The sequence below is a fragment of the Phlebotomus papatasi genome, chromosome 1 (assembly GCF_024763615.1).
Source record: "Phlebotomus papatasi isolate M1 chromosome 1, Ppap_2.1, whole genome shotgun sequence".
Taxonomy (NCBI): Eukaryota; Metazoa; Arthropoda; class Insecta; order Diptera; family Psychodidae; genus Phlebotomus; species Phlebotomus papatasi.
Genome location: NC_077222.1, coordinates 18,035,887 through 18,056,183, shown reverse-complemented (window position 1 = coordinate 18,056,183; position 20,297 = coordinate 18,035,887). Strand labels below are relative to the sequence as shown.

Here is a 20,297-nt window from a genome sequence, read left to right as displayed (position 1 = left end):
TGTGAGCTTATTGTAGATGTGATTCTTTCATTGTACATTCAGTTTGTGCAAGCTTGAAAAATATTTTTATATCAATGAAATGCAAAATTGCTTAAAAATTACTCAACTGCGGTCTATTTGAGTCAAATCACTTCTTGTTTATCAACTTTAATGTTTGTAAGTTTTACTTTTTAATGGTAGATTAAATCGGTAGATTACAATAGATGTGAATATGAGGGATCGCATCTAAAATGAAGTTTCCTGGAAAATCTGCGAGAAGCCATGTCTTCTATGTGCGATCGATAAATGTGAGTTAAGTTTGTGAATTTTCTTCCGCCCACAAAAAGTGCTTCTTCAGCCTAAAAATTTTTTACATAAATCTGAACTCTAATAACCCCTCTACCCCCTGTGATAGTGGTTTTTCAGAAAAGTGATATTAATTGTGCACAATCGTCTGAAGTCTGAAGTATTGCACAGCAAAATTACAGTTTTGGACCTGTTTTTATTTTTTGCTTCCTGAAACTAGGAAAAAAGGTTAGACTCTCAATTTTTTTCAGGAAAGATGGGATTTAAGGCTAGGTATTACAATATATAGCCATATGTGACATTCATAAAGGAATATGGGAGAAATATGAAGTGTTTGAAGGTAGCGTATGTGCAAACGATCAAAGCCTTCCCCTATACTGTATCGTCAAATCTTTCATTTCTGGAAACATCTTGATTTTTTACAAAGAGCAGTACAGTAGACTCTCTCTCAATCGGGAATATGGGGCAAAATGTCATCCGGTTTAGCGATAGAATTGAGCGTCAAAGCCTTTGTAAATTCCACAAAAAGCGCTCAATTATAAAGAATCACGATAAAATAGGAAGAACTATAGCGAATTTGAGCGAATTAGCTTCATAATTAAACGTGAAAATTGTCAACAAAATTTGTCGCCCGATTGAGTGAGAGTCTACTGTAGAAGTATAGAATTCGTAGTAAAATACTGTCGTAAAAGATTTTTATACTTTGCGTATTATACGCAGTATTTTAATACATGCAGTGTATAATACTCCATTGCAAGCTGTGCTATTGACAGATGACGCCGCGCTTCCAACAACGCCTAAAAAAGATGGCGGCATGATTTTTGTGGGGGCATTGAGGCCGCACGGTGTTTTTTCATTCGGACAGAAAATATCAATAATTTGTGCTTGCAAAGTGTTCAAAAGTCTGCATTTTCGCGTGTCCGTGGCGTGGACAAGCAATTAAACATGGGTGCATACCTGTCGGAGCCGATAACTGAGAAGAATTCCTGCGATGAAGAGAATGAATTGTTGGCGTGCGGGGCGAGTTGTATGCAGGGCTGGCGAATAAATCAAGAGGTTTGTCTTTTTTATTTTTCCTTTTTTTCCCTGCGGAAATCTTGGGGGCGATGTTTTTGTGGGCAGTGTGGGCTGGGATGGGTTTTATTGGGGGAGTTTTGATGTGATTTTGCTGATGCACTGGGGCGTCCAATGGCGAAAATGGGCGCTCAATTTCTTTTCGCACAACGTCTCCTACCACTACAGCGCCATGGCGCACACACACATGTGGTGGTTTGGAGTGCGAATAACTGGATTTTCGCTGTGAAAATGTTGATTTTTGTTTGCGAAATCGCTCCGGGGGCATGGAGTTGATGGACAGGTGGGGTTGGGGGGATGGGGGAAGGCGAAGGGGGGTGAATTGTGAGGCTTTTTGAGGAGGATAACCTCACTTTTTTTTGGGGATGGTTTGCAGGACGCCCACAATTGTTTGTTGAATTTCGATCGGGATACTTCATTTTTTGCCGTTTATGATGGGCATGGGGGCCCTGAGATTGCACTGTACTGCAGTCAGAAGTTGCCGGAGTTCCTGAAGAATACGGAAGCGTATAAAGCGGGGGAGATGGAGAAGGCGTTGAAGGATGCTTTTCTGGGTTTCGATGATACTCTGCTGCAGCCGGAAGTGATTGAGGAGCTCAAACAGTTGGCTGGGGATAAGTATCCGGAGCATGAGGAGGAAACGGAGACGGATGATGAGGAGGATCTGGCGGAATTGTGTCAGGAGAGTCGAATGCCACTCACGGAGGTCCTGGAGAAGTACAAGGAGGGCAAGGTTGAAGCTGGACCCGTGGCGAGGTTGAAGGGGAAGGAACAGAAGCCACTGTCACCGTTTTTGCGAGCAGCCCAGAAGAGTGATGGACCTGCAGCGTCTTCGAGTAGCTCAGGAGGAGGAGCTTCGGGAAGTAGTGGCCAGGGATCGTCTGGATGGCGTCCAGTGAGGAAATTGGAGGCAGAAATAGACTCAACGGTGAGCAGTTCGAGCACAATGGAGAAGACAGAGGAGCCACCGCCGGAGACCAATGAAGTGTCAGAGTGTGAAAGTGTAAACAATGGCAAAGAGAGCTACAACAGTCCCGATTCCTCCTCATCCTCCTCGACTGTGCGCAAGAGTGTCGATGTGCAGGAGCCAGAGAAGCCAGGCAGCAGTACAGATCAGGTCACGAGGCCGCCAGCAGATGTCAAGATACCGAATGGCGAAGGTGATGAAGATGGTGTCTCAGCATCAAGTTCCAAGGCAACAGCATCAGCCGCAGGGAGTCACCAGGAGCCAGAAATATCGACAAATAGTGGCAAGGGAGAGGGAGTCTCGAGTTCATCGTCAGCTGTGCAGGAGAATGGGGAGGTTAGTAGCAACAGCGGTGGATGCTCAAGTACCAATGATCGTTTGCCCAAAAGATCAGCAGCTCCGTCACACATCCCAACAGATCCCAATACCTCATCCTCAGACTCAGAAGATGACAAGGATGAGACGTACAATGAGAATAACTCCAGCACAGAGGAAGTCGGGGAGGAAGACAGTGAAATGGAGGAGGAGGAGGAGTACAATTCAGAGTATGAGGAGGGCAGTGATGAGGATGAGGAGTGTGCCCATGAAGAAGTCGATGATACATTCATGAATAACATGATTGAGGAACCGGGCAAGGATAGTGGATGCACGGCTGTTGTGGCACTGCTCTGTGGTCAGGATCTCTATGTGGCGAATGCAGGAGACTCAAGGTGTGTCGTCTGCCGAGATGGCAAGGCCATAGAGATGAGTTTCGATCACAAGCCAGAAGATGAGATTGAACACACAAGGATCACCAATGCCGGCGGCAAAGTCACCATCGATGGTCGTGTCAATGGAGGACTCAATCTCTCCCGAGCAATTGGTGATCATGCCTACAAAATGGTAAGCAGGCAAACTCCCCGAACTGCTTCCCAGGAACTTCCGTTGAATTGACTTTTGCATCTTTTTTTTGGCAGAATTTCGAACTCCCACCGGATCAGCAGATGATCTCGGCTCTGCCGGACGTCAAGAAGATCACACTGACGCCAGAGGATGAATTCATGGTGTTGGCTTGCGATGGCATCTGGAACTTCATGTCCAGCGAGACGGTGGTGGAGTTTGTGAAGCAGAGACTGGATGAAGGAAGAGACAGAATATCTCAGATTTGCGAAGAGGTAAGTCCAATGCTATTTTAAAACATTTCTCGTAACTTCCCTTGCCCAAAATCGTGCTAGCTTTAGGGCCTTGACAGACCTGAGGATTAGCCGAGAGATGGCTTAACGTAATTATATTAGAAATAATGGTTAAACTACATTTCCATCATTTTTCACTAAGTCGTCTCTCGGCTTAACCCTTTAAGGACGATTGGAACACCGGTGTCCCATAAAGAAAATAATTTTTCCTGACTATCTTAAGTTCTTTTTTTCTTATGTCTCTATACATAATTGAAAAGTAGAAGATTGAAGGAATCTAGAATATTTTTTGCAAGTCTCTAGCTATTTGCTATTTAGTAAATATTTAAGCTCAAAAATGGCGAATTTTTAAATTCTCAAATTCATAATTGATTTTATTTGTTTTTTGTACTTCTAATTTTTTTTTAAGTAGAACCCTTTTGGCAATAAAAACTACAATACTCATACGTAATATTTTTCACTAAAGCGAAAAATATTATTCATTGGTATTGTCAGAAAAATTACTTAAATTTTTGGGCTATTTTTGTCCCTATCGTTCATAGAAGCACAAAATACACCGAATCAGACTCTGTGGACTTTCCAAGGTTAGATGTAAGACTTATCATTGATTATGTTTTTCAGTTTAATTTTTATTGTTGAGTGTCTCGTCGTTAAAGGGTTAAGTCGTAAGTGTATCTAGGGCATTACAATTGAATTGTTTCCGAAAAAATCATTATCGGTTTATAATCGGAAGATTCCAATTAAGACTTATCTGGGATTCCAAAACTTTTCCAACAAACTTAAACGGGCTCAAAATCATTTGAGAAATACGGTTTATAAAGACGAATAATTCTTGACCATAAAAGCTGTTTCTAGGAATAACTCAAAGGCTATTTAGCTTGTTCAAACTTATAAGGAAGAACTTAGAAAATCTTTTGAAATAATATACTAATGGGTCCCGGTTAAAATCCTGAAAGCCAAATTGGGCCAAAACAAAAAAAAAAACCTGAAAGCCGAAATCCCGAAAGGCAAAATCCTGAAATCCAAAATCCTGAACGCCAAAATCTCGAGAACCAAAATCACGAAAATATAAATCCCGAAATGCAAAATTCTGAATGTTAATATCTCGAAAGCCAAAATGTCTAAGGCCAAAATTCTGAATACCAAATTTCTGAGAGCCAAAATACTGAAAGCCAAATTCTCGAAAGCCAAAATCCCGAAATCAAAGACCCCGTACGCCGAAATTACGAAAACCAAATTGCGAAAGGCTAATATCTTGAACGTCAAAATCATGAAAGACAAAATTTTGAACGCTAAAATCCAGAACGCCAAATTATCGAAAGTCTAAAACTTCGTATGCCAAAATTCCGAAAACCAAAATCCTGTGCGCCAAAATTTAGAAAGTAGAAATCCGGAAAGATAAAATTCTGAACGATAAAATCCTGAACGCCAAATTTCCGAAAATAAAAATCCCAAATGCCAAAATCCCGAAAGTCAAAAACTTCGTATGCCAAAATCCCGAAATCAAAGACCCCGTACGCCGAAATTACGAAAACCAAATTGCGAAAGGCTAATATCTTGAACGTCAAAATCATGAAAGACAAAATTTTGAACGCTAAAATCCAGAACGCCAAATTATCGAAAGTCTAAAACTTCGTATGCCAAAATTCCGAAAACCAAAATCCTGTGCGCCAAAATTTAGAAAGTAGAAATCCGGAAAGATAAAATTCTGAACGATAAAATCCTGAACGCCAAATTTCCGAAAATAAAAATCCCAAATGCCAAAATCCCGAAAGCCAAAATCCCGAAAGTCAAAAACTTCGTACGCCAAAATCCCGAAATCAAAGACCCCGCACGCCGAAATTACGAAAACCAAATTGCGAAAGGCTAATATCTTGAACGTCAAAATCATGAAAGACAAAATTTTGAACGCTAAAATCCAGAACGCCAAATTATCGAAAGTCTAAAACTTCGTATGCCAAACTTCCGAAAACCAAAATCCTGTGCGCCAAAATTTAGAAAGTGGAAATCCGGAAAGATAAAATTCTGAACGATAAAATCCTGAACGCCAAATTTCCGAAAATCAAAATCCCAAATGCCAAAATCCTGAAGGAAAAAATCCCGAATGTCAAAAACTTCGTACGCCAAAATTCCGAAAACCAAAATTCTGTGCGCCAAAATTTAGAAAGTAGAAATCCGGAAAGATAAAATTCCGAACGATAAAATCCTGAACGCCAAATTTCCGAAAATCAAAATTCCAAATGCCAAAATCTTGAAGGATAAAATCCCGAAAGTCAAAAACTTCGTACGCCAAAATTCCAAAAACCAAAATTCTGTGCGCCAAAATATAGAAAGTAGAAATCCGGAAAGATAAAATTCTGAACGCTGAAATCCTGAACGCCAAATTTCCAAAAATCAAAATCCTGAAGGAAAAAATCCCGAAAGCTAAAATCTCGAAAGCTAAAATCTCGAAAGTCACAATCCCGAAAGCCAAAATCCCGAAAGCTGAAATCTCGAAAGCCAAAATCCCAAACACCAAAATCTTGAAAAGTCTAAAATCCGGAACGTCAAAATCCCGAATTCTTAAAAATGTCATTGCTACTCCCAGAATTGTTCGAGGCAAAGGGAAATTTCCTCCCTTTCAGGATTTGACCACTCGGGATTTTGGCTGCTACCGATTCTTATAATGAATGTGTGTCTTTATCTTTCTGAAAGAAAGTAATAAATTTCTCTTATTAGAAAAGCTTTCAAAGCGTAAAATAACTTCTGTGTTTTGTAAATAGTGCTTAATCAACACTACATCCCTTTAATACTTTTTATTATTTTAATATTAGAATTATGTAAAAATAATTTTTGTGGATAATTGTTAGATATTTTTTTGCGATAATTTTTGAAAGTGTTTCTTCTGGAGAACAGATTTTTTGATTTGTTACAGAATTTTAATGTTTAGAATTAGCTATAGGGGAAGTGAGGCATGGTTCGCACCTTTTCTCGAGGTTACCGAGTTTTGCATCACTCGGAAAATAATTTTCCTCCGATGGAAAGCATTCTTACTTGAATATCAACTCACAGTAACCGCATTCATCCATTGGTATAGTAATTTTTTTTTCGAAAATGAATTTAACTGAGAAATCACACGAACTCTGCGCCTTCAAAATTGTGTGTCCGTGCTGTACCACGTCTAGAGCCCAAATGGTAAGAGATAGCGACTTGGGGCCTTCGGGAGTATCCCCCCTTAAGTCGACCCAAGGATCGTTAACATGACCCTCATTTTCCCCACACCCCTCCCCTTCCCCTCATAAACTACACGGTAAAAACTTTTAGACACTGACGAAAATATTGGAACAAGTTTTCCTTGGAATAATTTTTTTTGGAATCGATTTGTACCTAGATAAGATATTTGTTTGTTCCAAAAAGTTTTCTTTACAGTTTCGTTACAAAATATTAGTTACAATTCAGTTAGAGTTTTGTTTTGGAACCGTTTTGATACAGTGGAATGTCTACAAATTTGAGTTGATTTCGTTTTATACAAATTTGTTCCCGAAATTTGGAACAGAATTTGTTGCACTCGGCTGGTTTGTTTCCACTGTCAGGAACAAATTGGTACATATTTTTTATAACAATATTATTCCTACATTTGTAACATATTTGTTCCAAAAATTTTCGGTGTTCGTGGACGAGGTAATTTTTGGAACGAAATTGTTACTCATATGGGGAATCTTTTTGTTCCCATTGTCGGGAACAAATTCGTGTAAAAGATTTCGTCTTACAGTTAAGGCCTATACTTCAGTCGAGATAGATTTCGGTGGCAAAAGTTCATAAGGAACATCAAATAAAAATCAATTTAAGAGTGTTTTATACAGACGCGTGCATGACGAAATCATATGCGAGTGCTGGCAGTCTCCTACTGCCAGCACTCGCAGCCAGCCAGAGGAAGGGAATCTCGAATTAAAAAAGTGAAACCATGTAGCACGAAAATTGCCACAGATTTGGCGTCCTCTTCGCTTCGGTGGCGGGTGACTGAGTGTGAGAGGAAAAGGGATACGATTTTATATTAGATGAGCTATTTATTGGAACAAATTCGTTACTAATATTGGGTATCTTTTTGTTCCTCCTAGAAGGTACAAATTTTTTCCAAAAATTATGGTGTCCGTGGACGAGCTACAATTTGGAACAAATTCGTTACTAATATTGTGTATCTTTTTGAGTCTCGTAAAATGAACAAAATTATGCCAAAAATTATGGTGTCCGTGGACGAGCTAATTTTTGGAACAAATACGTGCCAAAATTTTTACCGTGTATGCTTTTTTTTAGATTGCTCGAAAACGCGTCGTGCGATTTTTTTTTCATTTTTGTATATGTTTTAGAGATTATCCAGGCGAACATTTTGTCCTTGGACGAAAATAGTGTTGAATCATTCCTAATAACGGTTTTTCAAAGTCAAAGGTTTAAAAGACACTAGAGAGCGCATTTGTCAAGCGAATGGGGTCATGTTTGAGGTCGTTGGAAGGATCTTGGAATTTCCTATAAAACTGAACCAGTTCCGATCGGTTTTGAATCGGTAATGAAGCGGTTCATAACCGATAAAAATTTTTTATCTGAAAATCAATCCTATTTGTGAAAGTGCTTTTGAGGGATAGCATCTATTCACGAATTCGAGATAGAGATAGCGAACGAAAGTATTTTTAGGGGGAGTTGGGTAAACCTTAATCTTTGGATCTTTCTTGCAGTTGTTCGACAATTGTCTGGCAAAGGACACAACGGGCGATGGCACCGGATGTGACAACATGACAGCCATCATCGTGAAATTCCCGAAGGGCGATGCGCGCAAGGAGGCAGCAGCCGGCGAGGAGACGAGCGAAGTTGTGGTGTCCAGCAAGAAGAGGTCGGCGTCTCCGGGCGCCAAGGAGGAGGCCGATGGGGCGAAAAGACTAAAGACTGATGATGAATTTCCGGAAGCTGTTGTTGTGGACACAAATGTGGACCAAGTCAGCTCCACGTGAATTTGTCATTTGCCGAAGAATGAGATTCTCGCTGGATTTTCCGCGTGAAGTGAAAGAAAATGGATGAGAATTTGAGACGATTGACAGAAAGGAAGCAAAGGAAAAGAAAAAATGGACAATGTCCTTAGGCAAAATCTGTCTGAGTGGACTTTTTAATTGAAAAAAAAAAACAAGAAAACTTTTCAAAGAGGAAAAGGAAAAAACATTATAAATTTTAGAGAAAAAAAAAACATGGAAAAAAGAGTAATTTAAGAAACACGTTTTACTTTCAAATGAGAAAAGTTACAATTTTGTCATACATTCATTTAGTGAACAGAATTGCTAAAAAAAAATATTCATTAATGTTTAATTTTACAACAAAAAAAAAATGTTTATCAGAAGACGATCCGAGAAATTTCGTGAGTAATTTAATTGAATAAAAATCAATGAACAAATTTTGGGGTTTCTTTTATTGAGTTTGATAGAAATTGTCGATGATCTCTTGCTGTTCGGATTCAATGCGCTGCAGGTGCTGTAGCTCAATCTTTAGGCGTTCTAATTCCAGGGATTTCTCAACAATCTGCGACTGAATCTTCTGGTGTTCGGATTCTCGCTGCTTTGAGAGATTCTTCACGAGATTCTGAATGCCAATTGTGCGGATTTTCTCTCGCTCCACCTCGGCTCCAAAGTCTTCTGCCACCCTGATGAAGCTCTGGATGAGTGTCTGGAAGTCCTGGAGCTCTGATTGTGGGGGAAATTGTATTATTTTCAGGGACTTTTTGGGGAATTTCTGAACTTACTGTCGCTGTAGCTGGTGCAATCATGCCTGAGATCGTTGGTTTCATTGGCAATTTCTGGCTCAATCACCCTCAGTAGGTACAGGTCATCGATGTAAAGGCCAACCTTGGCCAATTCTTCACTCATTTCGCCCACGGATTCACTCAAAAAGTTTCAAAAAGGTCCTGAAAATCCTGGAATTTGCTTTTCCCTGGCCGTTACCATGGTCACCCTGTTGAAACTGATCGACATTTTGCGCGCGCATATCGAAATTCCCCCCAGGAATGTCGAAAAGTCACAGTGACGTAGTGAACTGTCAAAAATTTCTTATTCTGCGACTTTTCTCTCAAAAATTTTCCGTAATTTTTCTGCAAAATTTTCTGTGAAAATTCATGCAAATAGATAGCCAAGAGATACAAAGGAGCCACAGGAAGTGAATTAAAATGTGTGATAACACACTAATACGCCCTTCGTCCCAGTACGTGAAGCTCAATGTTGGCGGATCTCTGTGAGTCATTTCTATTTTCTTTCCCTCAATTTCTTCTCAACGGGCTTCTTTTTCCGTCACTCTGCAGATTCCAGACTACTATTGGCACCCTCACGAAGCATGACACCATGTTCAGGGCTATGTTCAGTGGGCGGATGGACTTGCACACGGATGCAGAAGGTGAATGTCAATGTTCCGGGACTTTTTTTTTCGTCCGGAAGCAATCTAACTGTCTTCCTCTGGCTCTTTTAGGGTGGATAATGATTGATCGCAGTGGCACACACTTTGACGTCATCCTCAATTTCATGAGGGACGGCACAGTGACGCTGCCGGAGACAGCAAAGGGAGTGTCTGAATTGCTGGCTGAAGCCAAGTACTACTGCATCAGCGAATTGGCTGAGTCTTGTGAGAGAGCGCTGCCGAAGAAGGAGCGCGAAACTGAACCCATCTGCAGGGTGCCGCTCATCACCTCCCAAAAGGAGGAACAAATGCTGATAAGCTCATCAATTAAAGTGAGTACTTTCTTATTGACATTATTTCTTCCATTTGAATCTCGAAATCTGATTAGATTCACTAACAAACTCCCAGCTCGTAAAAATCACTGATTATTTCTAAAAGTAATTCCTATTTTTCATAAAAGGAGAAAATGATCATTTCGATTTTAGGCTTTATCCAAATGTGATTAAATATTTAATCTTACGAAATATTTTAGCCCTATCACGCTTTCTGATTGGCTGGAGCTTTGAAAGTTTTGAAGCTACAGCCAATCAGAAAATGCGATGCGACCGAGAAGACAAAAGAGTTTCAAGAGTTTCAATTAGCGGAGGGTAGATCATTTTAAAAACAAACCATTTCGCAGGTAGACGTTTCTTAGATCACGTAGCTGAAGTTAACCGAAATCCACTTGGAAAAAGGTTTGTGTCTTGGCTAACCAAAAAGGCGTATGATCAGAAAAATTATGGATGTCTTGGCTAATAAATAGTCCTTTCCGTTATTTTGTCATGCAAAGCAAACCCAATCGCAAAGAAACTAAATTTAACTAAATAAAATTAAATTTAAATTTAATTTTATCTATTCATTAGCCAAGACATCCACAATTTTTCGGGTCATGTGCCTTTTATGGTTAGCCAAGACACAAACATTTTTTCGGGTGGATTTCGGCTAACTTCAGCTACGTTCTTAGATTTCACAAATGTACCAAAAAAACACGAAAATGTTTCTGATATTTCTAGAAAAAGAGAAAAAATAAAACCGTTCCAATGCGAAAACGTTTCTAAAATTGCAAAGACAATTCTGGAATTTTGAAGGCTTTTCTAGATTCCCGGAAACGTTTTTAGAATTACGGGAAATAGATTTGAAATCGCGAAAACGTTTCTACAATCGCGGAGACGATATTGAAATTCCTGATATCTTTCTGGGATCTTGGAAACATTCTCAGAATTTCGGAAATAGATTTGGAATCACGAAAATGCTTCTTAAAATTCTGAAGACGATCCTATAGTTCCAGAGGCTTTTCTGGAGTACGAGAAAGTTTCCAGATTTACAAAAATAGATCTGAAATTGCGAAAACGTTTTTACAATTACAAAGACGGTTCTGGAATTCCGAAGGCTTTTCTAGATTCCCGAAAACGTTCTTAGATTTGCGGAAATTGATTTAGAACCGCGAAAAAGTTTCTACAAACACGGAGACGCTTCTGAAATTCCGAATATGTTTGTAGAATCTTGAAAATGTTTTCAGAATTAAGGAAATTGATTTGGAATCGCGAAAACGTTTCTACAAATCGCATAGACGATTTGAAAATTCCGGATGTCTCTCTGGGATCTCGAAAACGTTCTCAGAATTTCTGAAATACATTTGGGATCGTGAAAACATTTCTGCATTTATGAAGACGATTCTATAATTCCGGAGGCTTTACTGGAGTACCGGAAACGTTTTCAGATTTACAGAAATAGATTTGGATTCGCGAAAAACTTTCTACAAACGCGGAAACAATTCAAAGCGTCTGGAAATGGTTTTGAATTAGGACATTTACCCTACTTTTTCAGAATAAAACTTTAATTTCTTTTATTAAGGTAACTTTTAAATATTGTAACCATTTATTGAAGAACTCTGGCCAAAAAGTACTGTTAGTTAATACAGTTCTATTAAACAGTTGAATCTTTTTGTTTGAACTACTTTTACTCCGCGAGAAATTCGTTCTACGGTCGATTTTTTCGACCTTAGAAATTATGCACATTTTCGGTCCCGAGAATGTGTATAATACCGCTTAATAATAACAGTTTTGGTTAAATTTATCTTTCTCATATTTACATATTTTGTTTCTCCGTATGCTTGTAATTCAAGCCAGATCGATTCTAGAATGATCATTTATTTACTAATTTTTGATTTTTAAAATAAAAAAAAATTATTCACGGAGAGCTCTATCTCGTGAATTCAAGCATTTCGCAAAGCTGAAGAAAAATAATAAAAAGAATGCTGTGATGCTTTGCCATTTCTTTTAAGAATGCATTTAAAATTGGTCGCCTAATGCCCAACGCACAATAACTTTTGTTTAGTAAACATGTTTTTGACTTTTCAATGAGAGTGAGTGAGATCTAGATCTAGTCATCTCGCTCATTCTCATGGGAAATCTTGAAAACATGTTTACAAACAAAAGTTATTGTGCGCTGGTCATAAGGCTCGAGGTTTTGCAAAGTGTTCAAACTCACGGAGAAGAGCTCTGCGTAATTATAGGGGAGACCGGGGAGGTTGGGACACTTTTTCATGTTTTGACTTTGAGACAGTATTCTAAAAAAATCAGGACAGTCTATTACAATTTAATGCGATCTATAAAATACTTATGGGTATTGACTTTATAAAAAGTACTCGATAGAGCTTGGATAACAACTGAATTTTCTTGAAGATAAAACATTTTACTTGACGCTTTGTCCCAAACCTCGCCGATGTGGGGCAGTATGGGACGCAAAAGGGGATGTTTTGGACGCGTTTTTTTTCACATAATTTGCATTACTGGAACACGTTAATTAATTTTAAGTACTAGATTTAAAATATTTCTAATCGAAATAAAAATGTTTCATCTTTAATTTCATACTTAAAAATTAATATCAATTTTATTTGTACAGTAGAGTCATTTATTGTTAATCAGTTATTTAAAATATTTTCTTATTATTTTCCATCTACCTTTCTTTGCTTTTTTTTTCTTCTAAATATTGCAATTACGATCATCAAATTCCTCAGGCGAGTAGATTATCTTAGCACTTTTAGTTTTGAACTCATTGATGGATTCCTGTTTGATACGACAACTTACATGATACCTGTTTTTTTCCTTATGCCTCTGAAAAAGCTCTCGTCTTACCTTTTCTGGAGAATTTGTGAGAATTGTAGAGGATATTGCTCGAGAAATTTTCGAGAAAATATTTTTTAACGAGATTGGGCAAAGATCGAATATCCTCTGAGAAGGAATTATTGATTCCCAAGACAATGATGGTTTAATTGTCCTTGTAGTTAGAGAAATCTACTCCACTGATAAACTTTACACAAGAGGGAGATTTCCAGTAGAAACTGGGCATTACTCTTCATTTTGATAATAAACAATTGCATGCCACCTACAATCTTGTCAAAAATCAACGTCCCATTCATCCCCTTTCAGGTGTCCCAAACATCCCCGCGGGTAGTTTTGGTATTTAAAACCTTTATGTAAAAAACAAGAGCATATAATCTCTGAAACTTTTATAAAAATATGTTCCCAGATTAAACTGCTAGTGAGATAAAAAAGTTTTGATTATAAATCGCTGATATAAAATACAAAGAGGAAAACTGAGACGTCAAGATATACAATTTTTATCAATTTTTAAGAAAATGTTCATAGAATTAAAACAATAAAACTGAGGATATCCATTCTTTCAGTCAAGATACATCTTAATATTGCCTATGATTGAGTAGTGGTCAAATCCCGTTTATTTAAAAAAAATAATGCAAAAATCGCCTTGTCCCACAGTACCCCCCCATGTCCCATATCTCCCTGGTCTCCCCTACGTCTCCTTAGAATTTTTGTGCGCATATCAGTTCAATTTTGATTTAAATTATTCCACAAATTAAAAAAAAAATATTTTTGACCTTTTTGTCACCTTGAATAATTCAAGATGGCGATTTTTCCTATGAAACGTGCCTAAGGACGAAATGATCAGATGGGCTTTTCGCCAAAACGTATCCAAAAATGAACGAAATTGCCTAGGCCAATTTTGAGAAAAATTAGAAAAAAGGGGTATTTTAGGGAGATAAGTTAGTTCGCTTGAGAATTTTGACTTGTTGGAGGGTCACAGAAGACCGGAAGTCTGATTACCTATACTGATCTCTTTCAGTTTGAGCAGTAAAAATATCTAATATTGGTCTCAATTCTGAGATCAAGATCAATGATTTATTTCAAGCAATACAAAGTATGGGGTATTAGCATTAAGGGGTATCACTGTCCCAGCGAGATTGGGATAAATAAACTCTTTGCAATCTTAATAAAAAAAAAACATCACACATTTCATCATTCAAGTACCTCATAATCAGTGTTTTTTTACCTGTTCGACAAGCCGCACAATAACTTGTATCTTTTTTTCTATTGTTATTTCTAACGCGAACAGCCCGTAGTTAAATTGCTGATTAATCGCCACAACAATAAGTATTCCTACACAAACACATCCGACGACAATTTGCTGAAGAACATTGAGTTGTTCGACAAGTTGTCGTTGCGATTCAGCTGTCGCATCCTGTTTATCAAGGACGTTATTGGCTCAAATGAAATCTGTTGCTGGAGTTTCTATGGGAATGGCAAGAGGGTGGCTGAGGTGTGTTGTACGTCCATTGTCTATGCCACGGACAAGAAACACACGAAAGTTGAGTATCCAGAGGCGAGAATCTACGAAGAGACGCTCAATATAATTTTGTATGAGGATAAGCATTTGCCGGATCAGGAATTGGTGCAGGCTACAAGTACGACGAGAGGAGTTGTGGCGGCTGGAAGTGCGGGATTGTCGACGTATACGAGTGATGAGGAGGAGGAAAGGACTGGACTGGCGCGATTGAGATCGAATAAACAGAATAACCCCACTTGATTTGCGCATCAGCTCAGTTTCAGACGAGCACTCTTGCCAAAGAAAAAATGAGAAATAGCCACAAACATCAGTGTCATCTTCAGCCATCGCCTCGAGGAGATCATTCTCGCTAGGCCACAATCACCATCAATTCCTCCATCTCCCACCATTTCTATCCATTCAGCTCCTGTTGATCCTCCAGCTCCAGCCACTTCCAACTCCCCCGAATCCTCAGCACTCGATGACTTTGTCGCCTTCTGGATTGACACTTTTCTCTGTTGCTTCATCCCTAAACTTCAAGACTTTCACTTCTGAGAAAATGAACACTGAGAAGTCCCCTTTCTAACCCTTACCATCCCTTTCCACTAACCCCCATCAATCCCACAAAAAAGCCCCATTTTGCAAAACAGAGAGCAACAAAAAAGAACTTGCAAACATTTTGTAACTAATAAAAAAATACAGGAAACCGCGAAAACGAGGGAATCAAAAAAAAACAAGATACTAAGATGAAACCTCAGTTTTAGCTATAAAAAAAACAGATTACATTACACAGAACAAAATAATAATCTTAAATGTTTAACTGGATCAAAGAAATAGAGAAACAGAAAAACAAATAATCAAATGAATGTTGAATAAAAAAAAATTTGTTGAATATTTGCCCCACAAAAAGAAATATAGAGAGAAAAACAAAAAAAAAGACAACCCAAAATCCCTCAATATTTATCAGCAAAAATATTAATGTGACACAGAGAGAGAGTATATTTAATGAGCAAAGAATAATCCCCCAAAATGTAATTGACCGTTGTGACCACATTAAACAATAATCTTAATATTCCCTCAAAATATATTTCAATGAAAAAAAAATACTATGTGTAAAATCCTTCTCTGGAAGACAAATTATAAATGAATAAAATGCAGTGAATGTCAATTTGGAAGTCTTTTAATTTTTGGTCCGTTTGCCTAGGAACTTGATTTGTTGCGGGGGTAGGGAGCAACGTTAAGACGGCGATAACAGTTACTGAATTTAGAACGCAACTGATCTCGAGATCCTAATCTTCATCCTAATTTACGTTAATTATGCGTAAAGTAAAATTTAGGATCAAAAAGCAGCATTTGGACACTACCGATCCTACCGATAAAAGTTAACCGGTTTTGGAAGGGTCTGAAACCGGTTAACCGGTTTTTAATTTAAGTTTAAAATTATGGTTTTTTTTTAGCAATTTTTCAGAACTTGAACTTTGATGTAATATTCTTTTGACCCAGCAGTCAGCATTGTTTTACATCAAATTGCGATAGAAAACTTCTTTTTTTTCGACTGTAACACGCAAAATTGCACACTTTTCCCTCTAACAAAAGAAGATTTTTAGCCCTGGGAGTGGTTTAAAATGCATATGATGTCGGCTATATGGACAAATTCGAATGAAAGGTGATAGGATCTTGTCATTTTTATGGAAATTTTTTGGTTGTCAATTTTCATCCCCTTCAAGACCTTAATTAATCCCTTATTTTTGTTCATTAAACATTTTCCTTACAAAATTTCAACAAAATTCATGAAAAACTTTATAAAAATTATTCTAATTAGCTTAATAAAGTTGTTAATTATGTAAGACTAATCGGTTCCGCGGCTAAAGACCCTGCCGTTATTTTGAATTCCCAAAGACTCATTGGGTACGTAATGTGCCTTGTCCCTTAGGGTTAGCCCTCTGAGTGGGAGGTGAAGGGTGTGCATCTTTAAGCTTATGTGCCTTAGATGGTGCGCTCTCAACAGAACGTCAGTCGATCCTGAGCTACGAGTTCATCAACACACCCTTAACAAGAGTAATCTTGTCGGGCCACCACCACCAGTTGTGCTTCTCTGCCCGCTTTCCAAGATCTCGGTTATTTTAATCTCACATATTCAGAAGTGGAATCAGAATTTTACGCCCTCAGTAGCGCGAATAAAATTGATAAATACGATTAAGTAACATTAATTTGAAAAAAGTGTTGAGTTGTGATTTTGAGTATTAGTCATGAAGGTGTTGTGATATAGCCGAACACTTGAAAAAAAAATTATAAAGAACACAATGTAGACGTGATCGTTTGGACTTTGGAGGATCATGGACCAAGAAAAGCTCCAAAAGAAACGTTCTGAGGGGGATGCAGAAAGGAGGAATGCCGCTAACACGATCGTGTCGAAAATGTCCATCGGAGTTGAGCAGATTGCAACAAGATAAGTGAAACCCTCTATTTATTGGCAGATATGTACAGAATTCATTCCAAGGAATTTCCCAATCATTAATAGGAGAATAGAATTATTTAATAGTCCCTCCTTGATTGAAAAAAAGAAACAGTCGCTAAATGAACAATTTCAGAAGCAAAGATCGATCAGTTTTAGAGTGTTATGTTTTGGATGATCTTTACAAGTATTTCATTTGGGAAATAAAATAAGACATTGAATTTAAATAATTTCAGTTAAAAGGGTTCAAATGCAGAAAATAGAAAGCATGAATGATCTTAAAGAAATTTAAACTTCGGGAAGATTCTAAACTGGTGTAGAACATGAATTAATTGCCCTGGGAATCCTTCGGTGATCTTTACAAGAGTTTTACGAGAATAATAAAAGATTCTTCAACAAGTAGCTAAATTGAGGATAAATCCAAGTGCTTTCAATTTAAGCGAATATAATTCAGAAAAAAATAAACTTCGCGGAAATGGAATAGAATTGTAATAAGAAAAAAAAGAAGTTAAAAAAATCGACATGCCCAGGAATGTGTCAAATACTTGATTGTGGAATCTTCAGGATAGGATCGCGAAAACACTATTTATTAGCATCACTCCATGATCATTATAAATTTATGTACAGAAAGTTGAAAGAGTAGGAAAATTCCCAAAGGAAAAAATGTATTTTCGTGAGGTGGTAAAATATACCCAATATGTTCAAAAATGCCAAAAATGTATGCAAATGATCTAATGAGCAAAGACCCTCATTTTTGCAGTTTATGATAGGGCCGAAAGTAGAGTGAAATGAAAAATGCACATTTTCTTTACCAGTGCAATAAAAAAAAAAGGGAACATTCCTAATGCATGGGCAAATAAACCGACCAAAATTTTGGTATTCCAAAAGAATCTTATTTTACAGCTTGAAAAAAAAGATTAGGAAACGAATAATTAAGAGCCATGTGTGGTTAAAACTGGAAAAATGTGCGAAAATAATGTGTGATTGAATGAATGTAAGTGGCGCCACTGCTTGAAGGTGAATGGAAAGTTGCTTGAAAAATGAGAATGCATAGATATTTTTCAGTTTTCCTCGCTAAAAGAATTTTGGGAAGAGGAAGCATAAAGAAGAAATGAATGAAGTAATTCTTGAATGATGAATTTTGTCTATGAGAAAGAAGATCTACAATATTCCACGGCGTAAGCTAAAACTAAAAATGCAGGATATTCATATTCACGAAGAATTGTATTAGTAACATGATAAAAATTAAGAGGTCGGAGCTCATTAGGGGTTGAAAAATGGGGATTTCCAACAAATGTAAAAAAAAAAAATATTTTACAGCTTTGAAGAGTAGCAACATATTTACACAGGAAAGAGGTTTTACAATCCTTAACAATTGTTTTGAGACTCCAGATGGTTTGGATTTAAAAGATAGAAGAAAGGTCTATAAAAGAAAATTCCCATTTGAGGCGGCAAAACATAAGGTAATAAATGAACTCAAAAAAAAGAAGGACGCGTTCAGAAAATAGTTGAAAGGAAATTGGTAATAAAAGAATTTCAGTAAATCTGCAGATTTTGAGAGTAGATTTTTGAAGAACTTAAGAGTAGCTTCAACAAATTGATTCAAGAAACTTTAAACAATTTCAATAACAAACGATTTAATAAGTAACGATTTATTGATTTCAACTTGAAAATCTTGTCAGCAAATTGCTAAAATAAAAACATAATTACTGCGCGAAAAAAAAGATAGGATAATTCTGCATAACAAATTTTACATGTTCCACGGTGATAGAAGTCTGAACATTAACAAGAAGACAGGATTAATATACATGAAAATTATTTGGTCAATGGTGCTGAATACTTGCAAAGCAGATCTTCTCATATGAGCATTCCCAACATCAATTCTGAAGTACATGTATATAGAAAGATTGTTAAATAAAGCAAGTATGTAGTGTTTGGGAGATAAAGATGAAAATTCTTAAATGATCTGTGATTTCAAAGAAATAAAGAAAGATCATCGACAAGTCAGAATTGTTCAAACTATTCGAGTACGAAGAAAATGATCAATTTGGAAATTAAAGTTGAAGTAGATCACTGAATTGTTAGAAGTTCAGAATTGCAATTATCCATGAAATAATTACGAGTACAATGATTAGATTATAAAAGGATAATGTTAGAAATGATGATCAAGGAAATTCGGTTCAGCTCTATATAAAACTAAAATCTAACCAAAACAAATGAAATAATTGAATTGAAAACTATCAAAATTGCAGTGGTATAGGGAATTAAATCAAAAAAGTCCAGTACCGAAAAGTAATAAGACGGTTTTTGGAAAAAGGCAACGGCCTTAGATGTCAGGGAAAAATATTAAATTGATAAATTTGAATGATTGTCAACTACATGGAAATAACAGAAAAGGGAGGTAAAGAAATTAGTAATGAATTTCGTTCGAAAAGAAGGTTTGCCACATTGAGGAAACGATATGGAAAGAAAATTACCTAAAGGAGAAAACTGTTTATTACGGTCCGGCTTATATTTGTGAAAAGAACTAAGAAAAGGGGCTTCACATACTGAAGGGAAACGCGAAGCGGTATCGTCAGGAAATGGAAAATTAAAAACGACGAAATCTGAAGGAGTTAAACTGAGATTCACTCAGAATGTATTATGATGTTGAAGAATAACTTCTAGCATTCAAGGCATAATACATGACGCATTGGTAACTTAAAAAAAAAAAATCAGAAAACGTTGCAAATCAATGCCTGGAAGTGGATTAATCGGGCGCGAAAGCATTTTGAATAACCATGAAACATGAAATTGAAATATCCATACTAAAACTAAATTTCGAATTTAAATGAATAGAAAACGGACAATATTGAACAAAACGAAGAAGATCAAAACCTTCATGCTGTTTTACCGAATGAATTATTATTATTTAAAAAAAAAGTCTAGTAGAATTGAAAGAAAGAACAAATTTAACGATTTCTAATCAAATTGAAATCATAAGCTTCATGTCTTCACTTCATAAAATGTTCCACGAAAATATCTTGGTCTCAATTAATATAAAATGAAATAAAAGAGATATATTTTCAATAAAAAAAAAATTGCATGAAGACAAAGGGTTAACCAATTGTGCTATAAATAAACATCATCTTGAAGTAATGAAAAAAAATAGAATCTAACAAGGATAATACTTTAGTTGATCTTGATATACGATAATACACGAATTTCGATGGATAATAATACAGTAGGTATATTGCGCATTTGTTAAACAGACCGACAATTCAGATGGTCAAAAAAA

The 20,297-nt window shown here is 37.0% G+C and overlaps 3 protein-coding genes across 3 annotated transcripts; 2 read left to right on the top strand and 1 right to left on the bottom strand.

The window, feature by feature from the left end:
• The first annotated feature begins 1,050 nt into the window (after positions 1 to 1,050).
• LOC129798022 (probable protein phosphatase CG10417) lies at positions 1,051 to 8,914 on the top strand. Its single transcript, XM_055840964.1, has 4 exons — positions 1,051 to 1,341; positions 1,736 to 3,208; positions 3,283 to 3,480; positions 8,208 to 8,914. The coding sequence occupies exons 1-4, from the start codon at positions 1,231 to 1,233 to the stop codon at positions 8,478 to 8,480; spliced, it is 2,055 nt and encodes a 684-aa protein (XP_055696939.1). The 5' UTR covers positions 1,051 to 1,230; the 3' UTR covers positions 8,481 to 8,914.
• Positions 8,728 to 9,551, bottom strand: LOC129798092 (intraflagellar transport protein 20 homolog). Its single transcript, XM_055841064.1, has 2 exons — positions 9,260 to 9,551; positions 8,728 to 9,200 (listed from the first exon to the last, which is right to left on the bottom strand). Exons 1-2 carry the CDS (start codon positions 9,381 to 9,383, stop codon positions 8,929 to 8,931), a joined length of 396 nt encoding a protein of 131 aa, XP_055697039.1. The 5' UTR covers positions 9,384 to 9,551; the 3' UTR covers positions 8,728 to 8,928.
• Positions 9,534 to 15,733, top strand: LOC129798081 (BTB/POZ domain-containing adapter for CUL3-mediated RhoA degradation protein 3). The gene is made up of 4 exons (XM_055841053.1): positions 9,534 to 9,744; positions 9,812 to 9,903; positions 9,976 to 10,235; positions 14,356 to 15,733. Exons 1-4 carry the CDS (start codon positions 9,680 to 9,682, stop codon positions 14,824 to 14,826), a joined length of 888 nt encoding a protein of 295 aa, XP_055697028.1. The 5' UTR covers positions 9,534 to 9,679; the 3' UTR covers positions 14,827 to 15,733.
• The last annotated feature ends 4,564 nt before the right edge of the window (positions 15,734 to 20,297 follow it).

What these genes read in the sequence shown, in the direction of transcription:
- LOC129798022 (XM_055840964.1), top strand. Translation starts at nt 1,231, where the DNA reads ATGGGTGCATACCTGTCGGAGCCGATAACTGAGAAGAATTCCTGCGAT. An exon ending in GCTGGCGAATAAATCAAGAG is followed by an intron (nt 1,342 to 1,735) that starts GTTTGTCTTTTT and finishes GATGGTTTGCAG; the next exon opens with GACGCCCACAATTGTTTGTT. An exon ending in GTGATCATGCCTACAAAATG is followed by an intron (nt 3,209 to 3,282) that starts GTAAGCAGGCAA and finishes TTTTTTTGGCAG; the next exon opens with AATTTCGAACTCCCACCGGA.
- LOC129798092 (XM_055841064.1), bottom strand. Translation starts at nt 9,383, where the DNA reads ATGAGTGAAGAATTGGCCAAGGTTGGCCTTTACATCGATGACCTGTAC. An exon ending in TTGCACCAGCTACAGCGACA is followed by an intron (nt 9,201 to 9,259) that starts GTAAGTTCAGAA and finishes CCCCACAATCAG; the next exon opens with AGCTCCAGGACTTCCAGACA.
- LOC129798081 (XM_055841053.1), top strand. Translation starts at nt 9,680, where the DNA reads ATGTGTGATAACACACTAATACGCCCTTCGTCCCAGTACGTGAAGCTC. An exon ending in CTTGCACACGGATGCAGAAG is followed by an intron (nt 9,904 to 9,975) that starts GTGAATGTCAAT and finishes TGGCTCTTTTAG; the next exon opens with GGTGGATAATGATTGATCGC. An exon ending in TGATAAGCTCATCAATTAAA is followed by an intron (nt 10,236 to 14,355) that starts GTGAGTACTTTC and finishes TAACGCGAACAG; the next exon opens with CCCGTAGTTAAATTGCTGAT.